This window comes from Sinocyclocheilus grahami, unplaced genomic scaffold (genome assembly GCF_001515645.1).
Source record: "Sinocyclocheilus grahami isolate Dianchi unplaced genomic scaffold, SAMN03320097.WGS_v1.1 scaffold17.1, whole genome shotgun sequence".
In the NCBI taxonomy this organism is placed as follows: domain Eukaryota; kingdom Metazoa; phylum Chordata; class Actinopteri; order Cypriniformes; family Cyprinidae; genus Sinocyclocheilus; species Sinocyclocheilus grahami.
Genome location: NW_015505196.1, coordinates 6,238,092 through 6,258,964, shown reverse-complemented (window position 1 = coordinate 6,258,964; position 20,873 = coordinate 6,238,092). Strand labels below are relative to the sequence as shown.

Genomic DNA, 20,873 nt, shown 5'->3' with positions numbered 1-20,873 from the left:
AAACTGAGCTGAATAATGACAGTATTTTAATAGTTTTATAGGGCTGCTTTACAGCTGAATTGTATTCCTTTCATAACTTAAGAACTTTACCAGATTAATACTGTTATTTATTTATTTTTATTACTGTGAATCTGCTTTGAGAGGATCTGTATTGTATAAAGCGCTATAGAAATAAATGTGACTCGACTTGACATGCAACTTTTTCAACAAGCAAAGTACTAGGCCTTCACAGAATCAATTCAGATTTACTCAGATTTACTCAAAAATTAAATGGCTGTTATTTATATAATTATACTCACCGAACACCACTTGCATATTTGTTTCTGAAATATTAGACTAAATTGATATTACTTTCAGATAGCAATAAGAATGATGTCTCACCTCAGTTTAACACATTTTACCATTCTTAAATACACTCTGCACAATTTCATAATTTTATAATATTACCTCCCTCTCTGTAGTTCCAATTCCCATAATCCACTTCATTGCTCATCCCAAGACATGGAGACAAAAAGGCCATGACCATCATAGGCACCATCATCTTTGCAGTCGAAACGGTCATGGTGAAGAAGTGGCTGAGCTTTAAAGGAGAGGTAGGAAAAAAAATATCAAAAAGTTGAACAAGTACTAAGAACACTCTCAGTGTAAGGCAAGAGATTTAAACCTTTACACTGCCAATACATCTGGCACATGGGAGAGCACTTTGCTTATTTCCAGGACAAACAGCCAGATGTCTTTTAGGGGCCGATGATACTGTGGAAAATTTCAGTGCAGAGGCCTGCATTTTTATATGATCATATCCTCTGTTTCATCATTTCTATATTCCTTGTTTTTTTCTCCTCATGATACTTTCCAGGGCTCTTTTTTGTTGTTGTTGTTGTCTTCTACTTCTTCTTTTTTTTATTAGAATTTAGTATTTAAGTTAGAAGCACAAATCCCAAATTTCTTTCTATTATAATATTTTAGATTTCCTTTTCAAAAATCACTTTTCTGCAGTATCCAACTATTAAAATCATAATAATTTTGACTTAATCTATTGAAATAATATTTAATTAATTAACTAGTTTTGTTTACCAAACATTATTATTACATTGACAACCATTAAAATTGTTACACCCAAGGGCATTGATTATTTCAACTGTACATCACGGTGTAACGTAAAAAAAAAAAATCCACATTTTCAACTCAACAAAATGTTCTTCTCTGGCTGTTTGAAAAAGGAAAAATTACTTTACATTTTTTTAATGGGGTTCATGCCTTCTTTTGTGCCGTATCCATGGAAAGTGCCTCATGCTCTTCACTTCCCAAGAACAATCACGCAAGTGTCGGGTATTTCCACTCTATTAAATGACTGCGATCAGATCACAAAATGACTCGAGTTCATTCAGGAACACAGAGGGGAGATGGATGACGGGCTGATTGTCTTGTGACTGGCCTAACTGATAGCAAACTCAATTAGCTTATTTGAAAGAAAATCTCCTTTGTGCTGGAGCCACAAGGGCCAATGCCACAGAGAGCTCTCTGAGGTAAGATTACTACGAATAGGCAGAACTGCTAAAAACATGGTCATTAGACTAAAAAAAGCCACATTTCAGAGAAATGCTGCAGGAAAGCAAAGAGAAACTGGAGTGACTCCACACTGAGAAGGAGTCCAGAGGGGACGGAGAGCTTTACATAATATTGAACTTGGAGATCATAATTGACTTTGTAGAGTGAGTCACTAAAGAGGCATTTCTCAAAATGGCTTCACGTTGTGGCGCAACACATATCTGGATGTGCTCAGGAACTCGAAAATCACAGGATTAATGTTTGATCAGGACACTTCTGTCAGTTTTTACACATTTTTTGAAATCACGCAGGCTTTAAAATGCAGAGAGAAGGAACTGTCAACTGACATGCAATAGGAATATCAATCAAACAATTACAAAAGATATACATCCACTAACACTTGCTGTAACATTGATTTTTGATGCTTTATGAAATCTAGACCGATCCCAATGCTAGATACAAGGCTTTATCCAACAGAAAGAGGGGAAATAGCAGGGTAGTAAAACTGCAGGACACAGATTAGTGGAATATTATAGAATACATTTTTACTTTTAATGGTTTAAAATCTACTAAAGTGCAAATTACTTACTTTATCAGGGAATGAGATGTGTCTTTCCTTTCTCTTTTTTTTGTGTGCTCCTCTGCTGTGATATCGCCGTCCTGTCCACTTCTTCTCTCTGAACAGTGTGTTGAAGTCTGTTGACCGTCAGTGTGCAGACACTTAAACTTCTGCATAAGAACTATGATGCTGTGTGCATTTACCTCTCTCTCCTCTGTCTTATTCTCCCTCCTCCCTTCTGTACTTTTTTCCATTTTTTTCTCTCTCTCCCACTTTCTTTTTCTCCTGCATCTCCTTTTCTTTCTTTCGTTATTTCTCTCCCCCTCTCTCCATCTGTTGGGCTCTGTCTTCTCACTCCCTCCCAAACTATCACTCTTTTCCAGATGTGCACCTTTTCTTTAGATTTATTTGATGTTTTTCTCCCTCCAATCATTTGCCCTTTTTCTCTTATAGTGACACACACTCAAAACAGACCTTATATAGTAAATAGTGATGACCTTAGACATAATGGCTTTCATAATACGATTATAATGCCCTGCCTTTAAACCAAACCCTTACTAAAATCTCTTGACATTTTGAAGCATTCTAAATATTTCAAATATTATGAGTGATTCAAATTGTGATAACCACTTTAAATGTCCTCATCAGTCAGTTTTTGACCTGTTTCACTCAATGCTTGAGGACGTTTTCTCACAAGTATAGCCAAATCCACACACACACACACACACACACACACAGACAGACAGACAGAGAGAGAGAATCTAGCAAGTTAGCAGAGCAGTCAGTCTCATAAATCAGGTGTCACATGATTTTTATAATTCAATCAAAAGGCTCTTGAACATCGCTGAGCAACAACTGCATCAACTTGCATGTGCCTTTCAGTTCGAATGCTCTTAATTAAAAACACTGCATTCATAATTCAGTCTCTATGTTTCACAGTATTATTTCCATGGTTACAGTGGGTGAATTTGTGTGGGCCAATACAATAAATGTCTGAATTAAATCTAGTTAAACCTGGATAAAACAATGTCCAGACTTATATCTGTTTTACCTTGATGAAGACTTGCCCATACTTTTGTATTTAATACAAGAAGACCATTCTTTACAGTTCATTCATATAAAAATTGTCCAGACCTCACTGTACTGGTTTTTTCTGAAGTGTTGTTTAAAATCTTGTACAATCACTTCAAAAAAAAAAACAAAAAAAAAACTTTTAAGGAAAATGACCAAAAACTTACTATATTTTTATCTTATGGCCGTTTATATCCAGGACAAGAAGACCATTCTTTACAGTTCATTCATATAAAAATTGTCCAGACCTCACTGTACTGGTTTTTTCTGAAGCGTTGTTTAAAATCTTGTACAATCACTTAAAAAAAAAAACAAAAAAAAAACTTTTAAGGAAAATGACCAAAAACTTACTATATTTTTATCTTATGGCCGTTTATATCCAGAAGCCTGGTTTAAATTCACAAATATAGACAGCATAATAAATATACTATACAACTTCTTCTTCTTTTCAGTCTTCTTCCAAAGTTTTACTTTCTCACAAAAGCAGCGTGGAATTAACCTTTTCTTATTTTTGTTGTTATTGTATTGTAGTCCTTTACTATCATGCCTCTATATGTGTTGATTTGAACTCTCATTATGACTGCAGAGACAAGAAGATGAAAGAGATGGAAATATTTTTATTCCCTGGTATCCAGATGTTATATTTGTTGTGCCTCTACGCGCTCTCTCTCTCACCCTGGTCTGTTTTTGTGGTATGTGAGGTCAGTTTCGCCTGGCTTAGGCTTTTAAGAGTATGTGAGTATTCCTTTACTTCAGCGCAGAAGTCACAAGGCACTCATGCACCTGTTTCTCATTAAACAAGGCAATTTTTCACCTCTAACTGAATTCCTTGCTCTTCTCTTCACCTCACTCTCTATATATCTCCCTATCTCAGTCTCTTTATCTTTATCATACAACTGGAGCTTGAATATTCAACTATTTCAAAGATGTAAGGTGTGTGAAATCCATATTAATGGCTGTATTTTGTTCTTATGTGAATCTTTTTTACATTTTTTTACGTCTTCACTTATAACACTTAAACGTATTTTTATCTGTTATCTATACAAATCAGAGATTATATATTTTTCTATATATACAGTAATATTTCATTTAAAGTCATACTAAACTAAGGAAAAAGTGGGAAAATATTCTGTACTGGTGTTTTTGATTTATCTGCCCTGGCGCTAATTATGTGTAGCCTATTTCAGTGACAGTGATGTAATCATTACGTAATTCATTTTTGATGATTTTGGAACTCCTCTTTATTTGATGCAGGCGCTCGCTCACAAAGTATCGTGCTCTTTTGCTGCCACCTGGTGGTTAAAGTAGGCACACACACACACACACACACACACACACACACATAAACATAAACCCTGTCAGCCGAGTTTTATATGGGCATACCAGATAACGTCATGATGAATGATACTGTGTTTCATCATAAAATTTAAAATAACAGTTAAAATAAATAACTTTTTACCACAACAACAATAGCAATGTACACTGATTTACAAATCATAATTGCAACTGCATTTCAAACATTTTTAGTAATTCATCTATTTTTCTAGGCTATTATTAGTCTGTTTTTACATTGCTTAATGCTTATATATTTAGAAAAATTACATTCTTTCCCATAGGCTACATTACTATGGTTATTATAATCATTGCCATTTTAAAAGTGAATCCCGCATATATAATGAGTGATGAGGGATTTATATGTCATTATATGTTTGTTGTGTGTACAGGACCGTTGGTCCTCTTAGCAGCAGGGAAAACAAAACTTTAATTCAAGTTCGGAATGGATTATCCTAGGAAGCGCGCAAATAGCGATTCCTTTATAATAACTAAGCTGTCACTCACTTCAGTTCATCACGATCTCACAAAGTTAAGATATAATCAATAAAGCTCTCTACACTGCATAATGAATGTATTTCTTACATTGTGTATCTTGTTACAATGAGAGAATCACATGTCCAATCAGATGTGTTTAAGAGAACGACAGAAATGTCTGTGATTGGTTACATTACTCAACCCTACAAAATACATTGTAAATAGAAACGTTTGATGCTCTGCAAAACCTCTGATGCTTTTGTGAATGTCCTGTTTCACTGCCTGAAAAAACTATAACCATTTTAAAGACCTCGAGCTTAAAGGGTTGGTTCACACAAAAATGGAAATTAGTCCATAAATTACTCACCCTCAAGGCATCCTAGGTGTATATGATTTTCTTCTTTCAGGTGAATCCAGTTATATTCTTTCAGAGTTATATTAAAAATTGTCTTTGATCTTTCAAGCTGTTTCATGGCACTCAGCGGGTGTTGCAGTGCATCAGTCCAAAAGAAGTTAAATAAAAAGCACCCATCCATAAAAAAAAGTGTCTCACACGGCTCCGGGGGGGGAACAAAGGCCTTCTGTAGCGAATCGATGCTGTTTTGTAAGAAAAATAACCATATTTAAAACGTAATAATCACTTTAATGTAGCTTGCGCCTCAGAAGTGACGCACACGGAAGCGCAGGGGAGAGTGAGCGCAAGCTAGATTAAATTGATTATTACGTTTTGAATATGGTTATTTTTCTTACAAAAACGCATCGATTCACTACAGGAGGACTTTGTTCACCCCCCGGAGCCGTGTGAGACACTTTTTTTTATGGATGGGTGCTTTTTATTTAACTTATTTTGGACTGATGCACTGCAACACCCGCTGAGTGCCATTAAACAGCTTGGAAGATCAAAGACAATTTTTAATATAACTCCGACTGGACTCGTCTGAAAGAAGAAAGTCATAGGATGACTTGAGGGTGAGTAATTTATGGGCTAATTTTAATTTTTGGGTGAACTAACCCTTTTTGTGCACACATTTTGTAAAGAAACTACATTTCCGTGTTGAAACCTTGTTTAAAACCGTTTACATTTAGATCTAGAATTGATTGTTATCAATACCAACCAAAGAACAACAGTTTTGTAAAAGGGAATAATTTAGGAAGTGAGTTTGTGGCGTGAGAGAGGAAGTGGTTTCTGAGGATTGCTTGAGATTCTGAGATTGTACCTTGTGTGAGGGTCCTGTGAACATCCACTGTGGTGTAATATGGCTTAACTTCTCGCGTTGTCTGAACAGAAAGCAGTTGTTTACCACTTTGTTTCTGAGCTTTGATGAAACAACAGAGAGAAAGAAAAGGTGGCTCATTTTGTTTCAAATGAAAGGAAATGTAAATTTCGCTCAAGGATGTATGCAGCCAAGCCTGTCCTGTGTTGGATCGTAATTCTGTGCTATTGGCAGGAAACTCTAGGTATTGTTGATCTTAATTTATGTCATTACAGTGTGTGTTTTATTTCATTTTTATTATTGTATTGCTGCATTTCTCACCCACACCCTCTTAAGCTGAATTAGAATCCATAAATTATGAAGATATCAGGAGAGCACAGATGCTTCAATAACACCATGTTCTCTTCTCCGTTCCTCCAGCCAAACCTACAATCTCCGTGCTGAACAGAACCAGAGTGGCACTAGCAGGGGAAAGTCTTGACTTCATCCTGTCAGTTTTCATCCCAGCAAACTACACCACTAGCAAACTTGTATGCCACCACACTCAGAACATGACGAGAATTTGGAATAAAGAACTTAAAAGTGAATTATTTGAAACTACACAGTTGGTGAGGGCACGTATCAACATGCACAATAGCTTCAGTTCTGGAAATTACTACTTTAGTTATGCAAATCAGGAAGTGCATTGGGTGGTTCATGTGAGAGGTGAGTCTGCAGATCATTTTATTACCTCTCTATGATTGAAATTCACTGGCAACTTATAATCTCTTAGTCACAACTTAAACATTTATAAGTATTAAAATACATACAAATCTTGAAATTAATAGAGATTTTTTCTTCAGAAGTTTTACTCGATAGGTTTGTTGCTTGTGAGCCAATAGATGGACAGATAGGCTGGACAGATAAATAAAAAGGTGCATTAAATCAAATAAAGACATCATGTGAGTTTGGCCATGTGACATGTTAGACTGAAACTGCCACTTTCAGCGAAAGAAAAGCAGTGATGCAAAAATTGTGTCTGAAGACAATGTTCCTCTTCTGTTCTCTCTATTTCCCCCTTGTTTCTTCACTCTTACCCCAATTCTGTGTTTTCCAGATAAAGGTTATCAGGAGCCACCTGAGGTGTTAGACAGTGCCATCATCATAATGATGGCATTCTCAGGAATTCTCCTCATCTTCACTGTTGCTGGGTCACTTTACATATTAAAGAGCTACAAGGTAACACTTGGCCACACATCGTGTCATTAGAGCATACTGTAATAATTCAGTCTATCTATAATTTGTCTAATGTAAGTTTCTTTAATTCTGCACATCTGAAAGGACTCAATCTGACAGTGAGGGGTTATCCACTGATCAGCCACAACATTAAAACCACTGACAGGTGAAGTGAATAACTGTAAAGCATCTGTAAAGGCCCTTTCACACCAAAAGTGACATTAATAATAAGCCTCAGGCTAAAGGAAGTACCTCTGCTCTGGCTATCCTGTCTGGTCTATTCACAGAATAGCTACTGTAGCTCAAATTACTGGAAAACTCAATGCTGGCAATGACAGAAAGGTGTCAGAACTCACAGTGCCTCACAGTTTACTGCGTATTAGGCTGTGCAGAGAGACCGGTCAGAGTGCCCATGATGACCCCTGTCCACCACCAGAAGCAATTACAATGGGCACATGAGTGTCAGAACTAGACCATGGAGCAGTGGCCTGATCTGAAGAATCACTTTTTCTTTTAGATCAGGTGGATAGCCGGGTGCGTGTTCCCTGCTACACTGCAAAAAAATGTTAAGGAATGATTTGAGCAACATGAAAAAAGAGATGAATATGTTGCCTTGGTCTCCAAATTCCCGATTGAGCATCTGGGATGTGCTGGACCAACAAATCTGATCCATGGAGGCCTCACCTTGCAACTTGTAGGACCTAAAGGATCTTTTGCTAATGTCTTGGTGCCAGATGCCACAGGACACATTCAGAGGTCTTGTGGAGTCCATGCTTTGGCAGCACAAGGGGGACCTACACAATATTAGGTAGATGGTTTTAATGTTGCTGTGGCTGATCAGTAGATATGGACTCATGACTAAGTGGTAAATTGTCAGTTCAGAAAAGATCATCTTTCTGTTATTATGCAAGATGCTCCAGATGGACTGTCCAGAATTGCATTGATTGCAAGATGGTGCTGTTATGACCAAAAAGGCCACAAGTGTACTGTCCGGAAAAACCCATGTGATGCTGTTAGTTTCAGCTCTAGTTCTGCTTCATTCTTTTTAGGAACACCCTCCTTGTAGAGATGACAAAAATGAAGTTGTAGAGCAGAGATCAGGGGAGAGTGATGGAGTGATTTTGGATGAAGATGCTGCATCTGCATCACTCTACACAGTGAGATAACAGTCTGTTTCTCTTTTGGATAGTAGTCATTTGCTCTCAGTATTTGCCATTTGTTGGTAACCTGGCAACCTGTTTTAATAAGGATTTTAAATGATATCTCAAATAAATTTCTGTCGTCTTTCCAACAGACTCTACAATGCAGATCAGACTCTATTTATGATACACTGCATTCAGACACGATGCATGTAGAAAACACAAAGAAGACAAAATCAGAAAAGGTTTGTTTAACACGGGTTTGTTTAATAAATGGTGTAATATTACATTACATGTATAACCTATAATGTAGACCTAACAATATGCTTGTAAATTGTAATATCAAGTATTAAATATATGAACATTGAGCGCTTAATAATTATAGCATGTTTTTACTGAACATATAATCATGCAGTGAAGACACTTCATGACATACACAGATTTTAAATATGTAATACCTACAAGCTCAGACGGAAAGCAACAGTAAAAATAAAGCATTCAATAAAAAGGAATCTAATTCATGATTATCATATGACCTGATGAAATATATTTGGTGAAAAAAAGAGTTGTGTTTCAGAATATCAACCGTTTCTATTGCTGTTTTCTCTTTCAGCACTGCAATGCACAAGAAGATGGTGTATTTGATTCTGTTTATGAAAACCTGGGACTGAAGGAATGATTGAGTTAATGAATGTGATTTATGAATACCTGCTGGAAAGTGCTTAAGTGTCAAATAAAGATTTTTTTGTATAATTTATTATTTTATGGGCCAGTATGACAGAAAATAAATGAACGATCAAAACAACTGAATATGTGTCGTTTTCCCCCAAAACTCATCAAACCTTTCGCCGTCTTGAATAAGAAGCGGTACATTTTCTGCAGCCCGTGAAAGCTCCGCCCTCACGCTGTGTAAACCAATCAAACGACATCTTCAGTTGCGTGTAACCAATGGGAACACTCCGAACTTCCTGTCTGCTTGCTCCTCCTCCTGAAGTGTCAACATTAACAATGGCAGCCGAGGGAGATTTTCTGATGCGCTACCGGGCGGTGTCAAATAAACTGAAAAAGTAAGAGCTAAAATATATTACTAATACACGAATGTTTTAATGGTAGACCATTAATGTTGTCTACAATACTGAGCATAACCTAAGAATGTCGTGACAGCACTACACAACCCTCACTAGCATGTTGCTAATTACATTTCAAGAGCTACTAAATGAGGTTCACCACAATGCGATCTATTATTGTCAAATTTACAGAAGATTTAACGTTATGCATGAACAGCTGAGGATGACATCTTGTAGGTGTTTAATTTCAAAGCAGCGGCTTCGAATAACGGGCTATTCCAGAGTATATAAAGTGTCAAATTAACCCACACTCTTAAAAATAAAGGTGCTTGAAAGGTTCTTCACAGTGATGCCATAGAAGAACCTTTTTTGGTTCCACAAAGAACCATTCCGTCAAAGGTTCTTTAAAGAGCCATCTCTTTCTTTCCTTTTAATAATCTGAAGAACCAGATGTTAAAGGTTCTTTATGGAACCATTTAGACAGAAAGGGTCTTCTATGGCATCGTGAAGCACCTTTATTTTTAAGAGCGTAATTCAGTGGCCTTTTAATATTTTTTCCTTCCCCCTTAATCACAGACGTTTTCTGCGGAAGCCTAATGTCGCTGAAGCAAGTGAACAGTTTGGTGAGTATTGTGTCAGAAGAGTGATGCTGTGTGCGGTAATGCTAGTCTGTGTTTCTCATTATATGGCATCTTTCCTCAGGTCAGCTGGCCAAGGAGCTCAAACAGCAAGACTGTCCTCAATATGCTGCCTTCTGTAATCTCGCCATGGCCCGGTAACACAGCATCTCTCATAACTATCAATTCTTCATCCTAGTTTCTGATCTAAAGAACATGTGGAAATGGTTTGTCTGTCTTCGTAGCTGTGAGCAAACCCTGTTCAATGCTCCAGGAGAAGCCCTGGCACTGACCGATGCAGCCCGACTCTTTCTGGCCTCGGAGCAGGAAACCCGAGCGCTGAGGGCTCCCGGCTTCGATGAGAATATGCAGGCAGCAATGAACTGCTATAGTTTTGCTATTAAGGTATTTGTCGGAAACGCATATTTTACCAGATACTTGCACTCAAGCCGATAAGCATATATAAACAAACACACACATGGGCTGTTATTTTGCAGCATGTTGGGCTCAGTTCATACTTGAAATAGAATGAAAAGTCTCTTATAATTTAATATTTTCAATTTAAAATGAGGTGATTCTCCTGCTCAGCGTAGCCTGACAGTGGCATCTTAGTATAATTGAGATATTAATATACTGTTTTTTATATTTTCTCTTTTCATTTTGTTGTGTTTCTCTTATATTTATTTTTTAAAACACATCTATATAATTTTATTAAATGTTTATTTCAGTTTTAGATTTATATAGCATTTATTTCATTTCAAGTAAGGATTTTTTTTTTACTTCCAGTAAGAAAAATGTCTGTTTTTTAATGGTTTTAGTTCATTATAATAACCCTGGTCTGACAGAATCATCAAGCGTAATATTACTTACTATTCACTTTTATTCACTATTGCTGTTAGAGTTAGAAGAAGAGAAGATGACCATGAGCAGTTAAACAACTACTACAAGCAGAGCTAAATATTTTCTAAAGTAATAGTTCACCCTAAAATGAAACCGTTTTAGCTCATTTTCGCTTGCAGCTATCTGCAGTTTCACATGTTTCATGTTGAAATTCTCCTAAAATTTTTTATTTGAAGTCATTTGAAGAATACCTCCCTGTACTGTACTAATGAAGTAAAAAGCCTACAATCTTGCAATCACATGCAGATTTTGTGTTTTTAAAATTTTTTTTTTTATAGATGATATACTGCAAATATGTACTTATATATTGTTCAGGTCTATATTGAGATGAATCAGCCTGTTATGGCGTCCAGTCTCTCACTGGAGCTTGGCAATGCTCTGAAGGTGAGACATTAATCATTGTAATACACGGAGCGGCTTTCTGTTTATAAATGAATTAAAATAGCATATTCATCTTGGTCCACGGTGCTTAATCATGTTGTGGTCCTGTTTATATATTTGTGTGTAGGAGATGAACAGACCCGGGGAGGCGATAGTTCATTTCCAGAGAGCCGCGGAACTGCAGATTCAGACTCCAATTGAGGCCCTGCTGTCACTGTGGGAAATGGCCTCCTGCAAAATACTGACCCGTGAGTTCAGAGATAGCAGTGCTTTCCTGCCAGAATGCAATGATTAGTTTTGGCATTGAGTTTCAGATGAAGTTCTGTGGTGGTCAGAGCAGTGATGTGATGTTTGATTGGTAGGCGATTACGATGGCGCTCTTGCTGTTCTCTCTGAGATGCAGCACTTGTGTCAGGAAAGAGGACTACAGCTACCCGGGACAAACACCCCTGTCGGTATGAATATAATCGACTTCCACAAGACTATACAATTAATCTTAGTTTTGAAATCTAGGCGTGTGAGGTTTGGTGGTCTAAGTTCAAGGATTTTCACCAGGCTTTGCAGTTTATTTGGATTTCCTGATCAAACCCTGCAATCACTTGCAGTTTATAAGCAGAAGTCATGTTATGATGTTTTGTGACTGATTTTCATACTTGTCAAGGATCTGTTTTGCATTGCAGAGTCAGCAGTCTTTCAGTTTGAACATCAGCTAATAAGGAAATGAAGCATATGCTGTAAAAATCTTTGGATTCTGCTACAATTCTGTTTGTTTTCATTCCAGGTGCATTTATGGATATCATAGCAAAGTGTGAAATCTCCAGGGTTTTACTTCTTATGCTGCTTGAGGTAAATTATATATTTAAAATCTGTGAGGTTTACAAATAAGCTCACATTTCGGACAATATGTTAAAGGGGTCATAGGATGCTACGTGCACTTTTACAAGTTGTTTGAACTGAAATGTGTGGAGCAGATGTAGACAAAAATGACTCCTAAGCGATTGAGGTGTTCTGTTGTTGAATGTAATAACGAACATAGCAGTCGCTATGTTCGCGCGAATCATTCGTGATCCAGCTTCACCCACAGAAGAAGTGAGTATAAGGTTTTTTTTAAAGAATCTTTGCAAATCGTTTTTCCTATGTGCAGATTAGCAAGTTTCACCATGAATGCGGCTAAAGTAAACAGTCTCTCTGAGAGCAGCTAGGAAGAGAGGGGCGGGGTCAGCAGAGCTCATTAACATTTAAAGGAAAATGCAAAAAAAACGGCTTGATCTGAAAAAAGCTGTTTTTGACAGGGTAAAAAAAGTGTTTTTTACACTACCATTGAGAAATTTTAACCAAACTATGTTACAGACATCAGCAGAGCTCATTAACATTTAAAGGAAAATGCAACAAAAACGGCTTGATCTGAAAAGAGCTGTTTTTGACAGGGTAAAAAAAGTGTTTTTTACACTACCATTGAGAAATTTTAACCAAACTATGTTACAGACATTCTATTAAGACCCTATAGAATCATATCAACTTGTGGAAAATGGGCATCCTATGACCCCTTTAAGAAACCAGACCTATAACGTTAGTGTGTTTGTTTACTATGCTCAAAAATGACACTATATATTTGTGTCTGTGTTTTAGCCTCCCCCTCAAAAGCTGTTACCTGAGCACGCTCAAACACTAGAGCGATACGCCTGGGAATCCTTCGACTCGCATAGTCAGGGTAAGACTTTGTAGCTAATGGAGAACCGGGCAGGCACAGTGTTTTATTTAAAAACTGTTATTACTGTCTGTCCTTTAGTAAACTTCCTTCCAGAAAATGTGTTCCTCCTTCTGCAGTCAGTTGTGGTGAGTATTTAAAATCTATTTGTAAAATGTATTTGTTAAAATATACTGAGACCACATTTAAAATCTGCATTCAAAATCCAATTTAAACCTGGAAATAATCTGGAAACAAGTTTTTGGATTCTGAAATATTCCAAACAATGAAGCATTATGACATAAAATATATTTTACGACATTTTTACTAAGAAAATCTTACCGATCAAAAGGGTGGTGTAAGATTTTATTTATTTATTTATACTTAAATTCAGCAAGCATGCATTACATTGATCCAAAGTCACAGAAAAGACATTTATAATGTTACAAAAGATTACATTTTTAATAAATGCTGTTCATTTGAACTTTCTATTTATTAAAATATTTCTATTTGTTAAAAACATGATTTTTATCATGTTTCTTGAGCAGCAAAAGAGTGGTTTCTGAAAGATCATGTGATGCTGAAGACTGGAGTGATAGATACTGAAAAGGGCAGCTTTGCCATCACAGGGATAAATAATTGTAATTGATACAGTATAATTTTTTTTTACTATATTTTTGCTCAAATAAATGCAGCCTTGGCGAGCATAAGATATATTAAAACAATGAATTTAATTTCAGCTTTTTATTTAAATTCTTATATTGAATTTTATATATTTCAATATTCTATATTGATAATATACTTTGTAGTGAAAATTGTATGAACTAAAAAAAAAAAAGCAAAATAGAAGCATTTTCAGTAGTGGTCTCTGACTTTTAGGCTGCACTATTGTCTAAAGTGCTATAAACTGATTACTAGTAGAACTCTTGGATTATGATGGCTAAATGGTGTGACTGGCCTGTTTACAGATGGCCTGTCAGGAAAAGGATACAGAATCTCTCAAGGCTCTCCAGACAGAACTATGGTGAGCTTTCTGCATTTCCTGACTCATAGTATGCATTTATCTATATTAGACTGAAACCTTTGCAATTAGACATCCTTCACCTTTCTCTTCTCTCACAACAGGCCACTCCTTTCGGCAGAACAGAATCATCTCCTTCACTTAGTGGTTCAGGAGCGAATTACACCCTCCGGTCAGGGCATATGATTCAGTGCAATACACCCCCACAAAACAGTTCTTATTGGAACATTCCTATGCCAGTGCCTGGTGCATTTTGCATGAGGACTGTAGAAGGTCACTGAACCTACCAGAGCTGTACATACACGCATGAAAATTGCTCTAATAACAGAAGTTTTCATGTCTCCTATACAAACTCGCTTTAGTGATTTGAATGTATATTTTATTCTCAATTTTTATATAGTGGTAAGATAGTGCTGAAAAGGTAAATGATTATGTTGAAGCTCGTTTAAAGTTGTAAAATATTGATGTTGTAAATAATAAAATAACAAAAGTGATTCTTGTGGCGAGGTTTTTATTTGTGTGATTACTAAAATTAATGTCATCCCTGGTTTACACTGTTTGGCTTTGCATTGAAAAAATAGAATCCTTTCCATTTACTGTCATACTGCAACATAAAAATACATCTAGAGCCAGCTAAAACTTTAACCAAACAAAGTAAGCAGCAACTGAATAACTCGGATGTCCATAAGGAGCTTTTTCCTTGAGAGGATGGTGAATAATTAATCCCATAAAACTATAAATACATACTGACATTTAAAAAAAAAACTAACAAAAGCATTTTATAAATATTTTTGGAACATCCTGTGCTCTAGAATTTTACAAGGTGATCATCTGACCACATCAACAATCATTCATCACCATCATCATGCTAATCAAAAATGGCTGGCGTAGCAACAGGACCCTTTTTATTATCAAGAAAGCCTTTGTCCACACAGAAATTGCAAATAAATATGTCGGCAGAGGGTCTGTACAATGCAATTACAAAAAGATTGTGTATTCAGAAGTCTACACGATCAAGTGAGTGATCACAAATTTGAACAGCACCATAATGCATCGCAGTAACAAAGATTTGACCCTTATCTTGACTTAGAGACTATCCTGTGCTATTGCCATCTACAACATAAAAAAAAAAAGGAAATGAAATAAACCCATGTTTAAGACAAGGCTAATTCTTAAAGTGCAAGTAATGTTTAAAACTACACTTTGATAACATATTTTTCTGTATGTACTTTATATGTACAACTTATCTTTCTCTTTATACATGTTATAAATACATTTTTTACATTTCCTTCTTGTATATACTGCATTTTCACTATCTTTACACACTAACCCCTGCAATAAAGTGTGTTTAGACCCTCTTACTGCTCTCAGTGCTTTGCGAAACTAGGAAAGATGACCCATCAAACCGATCTATAGTATTACTCTAAAAATGGAAAGAGAAAAAAAAGAAAGAAACTTCTCTGGCCAATTTTCCTCAAATGCTGAATCAACCCTTTCTCACGGACAGATTTTAAACTGTTTCAATGAACTGCTGATGCTGTGATTTTTTGCGCAAGTTTCTACAATTCCAACCAACGCCGGTAATGTTTGAGACAACTCATTATTTTTCAAATTCTGTACTTAGACTTTGAAGAAAAATAATTAAGGTTGTACATTAGCACTGAGAGCGAGGTCTAAAGTTTAATCCGCTCGTTTGCGCAGGATGATGTACATTATTCCAGTGAAGAGGGTCAGCAGCCACCCAAACCAGGCCATGATGTAGGACCAGCCATACCAGCCATTCTTCTCATCTCTGTGAAAGTGATCGGTATAGACTGACAGAGCCACCATGATGCAGAAACCTAGAGATCCCAAGAGAAATGCATAAATGTACAACACAAATGAATCTCTGTAGGACCTTTAAGACAATGATCCACACATGTATGTTTCAATAATGCCCTAATTTAACCTCAGATTTCCAGAAACAGGGACTTACAGGAGATGAGCTGCACAACTCCAGAGATGGTGAACCGCTTTTCTTTACCCAGAGTAAAGAGTTGGAATATGAACACGCACAGAGAGAACACAGCAAACAGGCAGGACAGCACTGCAAACGCCTGGACCGCTTGCAGATAGTCTAGATAGATGAATTAAAGGGGCATCACATGAATGTCCCAGTCTGTACACTCTTAAAAATGAAGGTTCTTCAGTAACATCCATGGACTGTTTCATTGTACAAACAGTTATTTAGATTATTAAAATGTTCTTAAGACTAAGTAAAAAAAAATGGCTCTAAGAACTGTTCACTGAAAGTTTCTTTGGGAACCCAAAATGGTTCTTCTATGTGCGCGCGACAGGAAGTAAGTGCGCAAAACTGTCCCAGGTCTTAAAAATACCAAAGCGCAGTGCCCTTAACGCACACTATCTCGAATACCGCTCCGGAGTGCTATTCGAGGCTTAGTGTATCCCATCATGCATCATGTTCTGGAAATAAATCGTGAGACTTTTTGCCAAGATCGCGCGAGAGGGCATGGAAACCTTTCCAATGTGTTAAATATTAATAATAATAAGATATTACATATAATTTGGTGGTAAAACAAAGTGCTATACATTTTATTGCTGCAAAGATTAGTATATTTATTTTTGTATAACATTTGCAACTGCTTTTTATCACTTAATTAAATTGTGTCATCTATAGGGACTATAGGACTACTGAACAGACATTTAGAAGTTGATTTTAAAATGCAAAGTATTGAAAATAATAATAAAACTCTGTACACACGTTGCGTTTTTACAACACTATAAGTGTGTCCCATCAGGTAATGAAAAGTTGTACACACACTTGTGGTCTTCATGCTCACTTGAACACTTGGACCAAATACAGGAAATACGTCATATAAGTAGTCAAGTGGACCGCAAGTGTGGGTATTTGGACAAGGCAAGAGTTTAGCTCTAACCCTAATCAAACACACCTGAGCATGCTAATCAATGTCTTCAGGATCATAAGAAAATCACAGGTAGGGGAGTTTGATCAGGGTTGGAGCTAAACTCTGCAGCGCATTGGCCCTCCAGGGCAAGATTTGAGGAACCCTGTTCTATGGCATCATTGAAGATCTTCTGGAATCTTAATTTCGAACAGTGTACATATACTGTACACTGGGGTTGACTGGTGAAAATAGGCAGATGTACAAAAATGCATACTTTTAACATGGTTTGTCTTACCCTTCCGGTATGAGGTCGGTATGTCCATGTACACCCAGACATTATCATTGTTCTCCATCACCCATCTGCCCCACAAGTCTGTATAAAGGTTCTCTGTGAACCACCATGCCTGGGAAAAACAAAAACCAACAACAACAATACAAATGCCTTCAGATTACAACACACTTTTTTCATACACCTTTTTTAAAAAAGTCATTTGTCTGCATTTTTATTACACACACATACACACACACACACACACATATATTCTGTATATATATATATGTATATAGGCTACATATAAAAGAAGAACAACATAAACTTACATCATCTATGATTGCCCAAAAAAGGAAGAAAATTGTAGTCAGATGAAGCAAACAAATTCCTGCCAGGGCCTTGAACATATTCAGAGGATGATGGGGAAACAGGGTGGAACAATAACCTGCTGTAAGGGAAATATTACAAGACATAACATCTTGTGTTTAAGAAATACTATACATCAAAAGGTCCTGTGCAATTCAGCAGCCATCTGATGATGACTTATTGAGAATAGCCATGTTTTTAGATAAAAAGTTGCCTTGTATTTAAAGATGTCCCAAGCAAAGCATTGAGGAAGAAAGAGGAAAGGGACTTTAATGTCCCTTTTACATTATTCAAAATGAATCTATGCTTTTCATCCACACAGTGCTTTTAATTGTGTGCTAGTAATAATTAAGCCATGTGTGTTTCAGGTACATCTGATTTTCCCAAAATGCTAATAACAAAGCAGTCATGGCCTATGACATCACCACATTAAAGCTGCATAAATGTTATGCAATAAACAACAATTGTTTTATCACTTCTATAGGGTCACTTTTTGTTGGATACTAGCTTTGACTACACAAATAAACTACAGTATGTGGGAGGAGAAGAGTCTTCTGTTTCTTTAAGTCACAGATACAGTAGGTGAACTGACATGCCATTTAAAATGCTGATGCAAGCTGTTCATACAAACAACAATAATGATTTAAGAGAAAAATATTGAGTTAAATCCCATTAAATTATAAAAACTATACCAACAGTTCAGAGCAGACCTTCTGCAATGCATTCATATTTTATATTCACTGAATGCCCGTTTAAAATAACGCCTGGTGCGATCAACAATGCATAGACAAAATATAATTTATTGGTCAATTCTAGCAAACCTACATTACATACATTAGACAATAGAAGCTAATGCGAAAGCTCCCGAGAATTACAGATGAAGGAATTCGTGTCACGTCATGCGTTCGGATGCATTTTCTTCCCAACAGTTTTCATTCAATTCTACACGTTCTATTACAGTTCGAAATGTATTTCCCTTTCTTTTATGTCGATTCTAAGACGCGTAATTGTATCAATAAATAATAACTTTACAACCTCACTGGCATGAGAATTCTACAGCGATGGCACAGATAATAAAAGGTTACCTTGGGTATTTTAAGCGCTCAAATTAATTCTTGATTTTCGTAGCCTAGCTGATGCCCCACCATCCGAGGATATTCGCACTTCCCCGCACCTCGTCCTTCGTCGCGCCCCCCTCCCGCACTCTTTGCTGCATAGAGGACCCCACCCATCACAAGGACTTACTTTTAAGTCCTTACGTATCCCACATCCAGCGAAATCCTAGAACTGTATTGTCGCACGCTGGAAATTCATGCGCGAGGTGTTGTAAGAGACACACAAACGTTGATTTCTCTCAATGTCAAAAAACCTAAACATTTTATTTTTAAATGCCGGACGGCTCAATGTTTAGATGCCCCCTTAAACGCACTGTAAATGACTTTTGCCGAGTGCTCAGTTATTCTGTGCAAGAGTTTGCGACGTCGTCATCCTATTACCTAAAGCTGCGATGTGCTGCTATACAGCGATTTATCCGCATGCCGCAGCATCCTAACTCAGCTCTTCTAGAGACGCACCGCAGACTCCACACGCACTCAGAGCTGCAGGCATAAAAGTGGATGAACGGGCCAAACGCAGCACATGGCTACCCAACAATAGGGCGATCCCAGAGCCAGTCAAAACCCATCTCTCCAATCACGAAGAAGTAGCGCAGAGGCAGAAAATGATGCGCAGGTAGGCTACTTTGCAGAGGTTGATGATGAGTCATCTAAAGTAGGTTTGGAGCGACACCTACTGCGGATTCAATGGAACGGCCTGGTCATGTATATATATTATACAGTATCTCACAGGAGTACACCCCTCACATTTTTGTAAATATTTTATTATATCTTTTCATGTGACAACACTGAAGAAATGACACTTTTCTACAATGTAAAGTAGTGAGTGTACAGCTTGTATAACAGTGTAAATTTGCTGTCCCCTCAAAACAAGTCAACACACAGCCATTAATGTCTAAACCGCAGGCCACAAAAGTGAGTACACCCCTAAGTGAAAATGTCCAAATTGGGCCCAATTAGCCATTTTCTCTCCACGGTGTCATGTGACTCATTAGTGTTACAAGGTTTCAGGTGTGAATCAGGGTTTCAAAAACTGCCTTTCTTGGCTAAGTTATTGGAGAAGGTTCTTAATCAAGAACCTTTGGGAAAGTCGTGGCCTAATGGTTAGAGAGTCGGACTCGTAACCCAAAGGTTGTGAGTTCGAGTTGCGTACCAGCAGGGATTGTAGGTGGGGGGAGTGAATGTACAGCGCTCTCTTCCACCTTCAATACCACGACTGAGGTGCCCTTGAGCAAGGCACTGAACCCCCAACTGCTCCCCGGGCACCGCAGCATAAATGGGTGCTCACTGCTCCGGGTGTGTGTGCGCGCGTTCACTGCTGTGTGTGTGCACTTAGGATGAGTTAAATGCAGAGCACTAATTCCTAGTATGGGTAACCATACTTGGCCACTCACTTATCAACTTTAAAAAAAAATTTATGAAAACAACATTTTTGATAAATTTCAGCCTGGTTTCAGGTCTCAACCGTACCAGCAGGGATTGTAGGTGGGGGGAGTGAATGTACAGCGCTCTCTTCCACCTTCAATACCACGACTGAGGTGCCCTTGAGCAAGGCACTGAACCCCCAACTGCTCCCCGGGCACCGCAGCATAAATGGGTGCTCACTGCTCCGGGTGTGTGTGCGCGCGTTCACTGCTGTGTGTGTGCACTTAGGATGAGTTAAATGCAGAGCACTAATTCCTAGTATGGGTAACCATACTTGGCCACATGTCATGTCACGTCACTCACTTACTCACTTATCAACTTTAAAAAAATTTTTATGAAAACAACATTTTTGATAAATTTCAGCCTGGTTTCAGGTCTCAACACAGCACTGAAACTGCCCTTCTCAAAGTGTTAAATTGTTTATTGCTGTCTGTAGACGCTGGGAATTGTGCTGTTTTGGTGCTTCTGGATCTTAGTGCAGCGTTTGACTTCTTGACCGCTTGCAGGAGTGGGGAGGGATTAAGGGGCTTGCTTTAAAGCTCAAAGTGCCAAATGATTTATT

At 37.4% G+C, this 20,873-nt stretch overlaps 2 protein-coding genes across 4 annotated transcripts; one reads left to right on the top strand and one right to left on the bottom strand.

Moving 5' to 3' along the window:
- Positions 1–9,503: 9,503 nt before the first annotated feature.
- Positions 9,504–14,688, top strand: LOC107551875 (factor VIII intron 22 protein-like). Its single transcript, XM_016233642.1, has 12 exons — positions 9,504–9,622; positions 10,199–10,245; positions 10,325–10,397; positions 10,485–10,644; positions 11,455–11,523; positions 11,648–11,768; positions 11,883–11,975; positions 12,302–12,366; positions 13,150–13,231; positions 13,310–13,356; positions 14,176–14,231; positions 14,333–14,688. The coding sequence occupies exons 1-12, from the start codon at positions 9,504–9,506 to the stop codon at positions 14,412–14,414; spliced, it is 1,014 nt and encodes a 337-aa protein (XP_016089128.1). The 3' UTR covers positions 14,415–14,688.
- A 32-nt stretch (positions 14,689–14,720) lies between these two features.
- LOC107551885 (epithelial membrane protein 2-like) lies at positions 14,721–19,359 on the bottom strand. 3 transcript variants are annotated; one of them, XM_016233659.1, is made up of 5 exons: positions 18,857–19,359; positions 17,735–17,853; positions 17,430–17,538; positions 16,204–16,344; positions 14,721–16,069 (listed from the first exon to the last, which is right to left on the bottom strand). In XM_016233659.1, the coding sequence occupies exons 2-5, from the start codon at positions 17,810–17,812 to the stop codon at positions 15,909–15,911; spliced, it is 489 nt and encodes a 162-aa protein (XP_016089145.1). In that variant the 5' UTR covers positions 17,813–17,853; positions 18,857–19,359; the 3' UTR covers positions 14,721–15,908. The 3 variants fall into 3 exon arrangements, with proteins under 3 accessions (XP_016089145.1, XP_016089154.1, XP_016089138.1); XM_016233668.1 differs by having other exon boundaries at positions 19,268–19,353; XM_016233652.1 differs by lacking the exon at positions 18,857–19,359 and having other exon boundaries at positions 17,735–17,992.
- Positions 19,360–20,873: the final 1,514 nt, after the last annotated feature.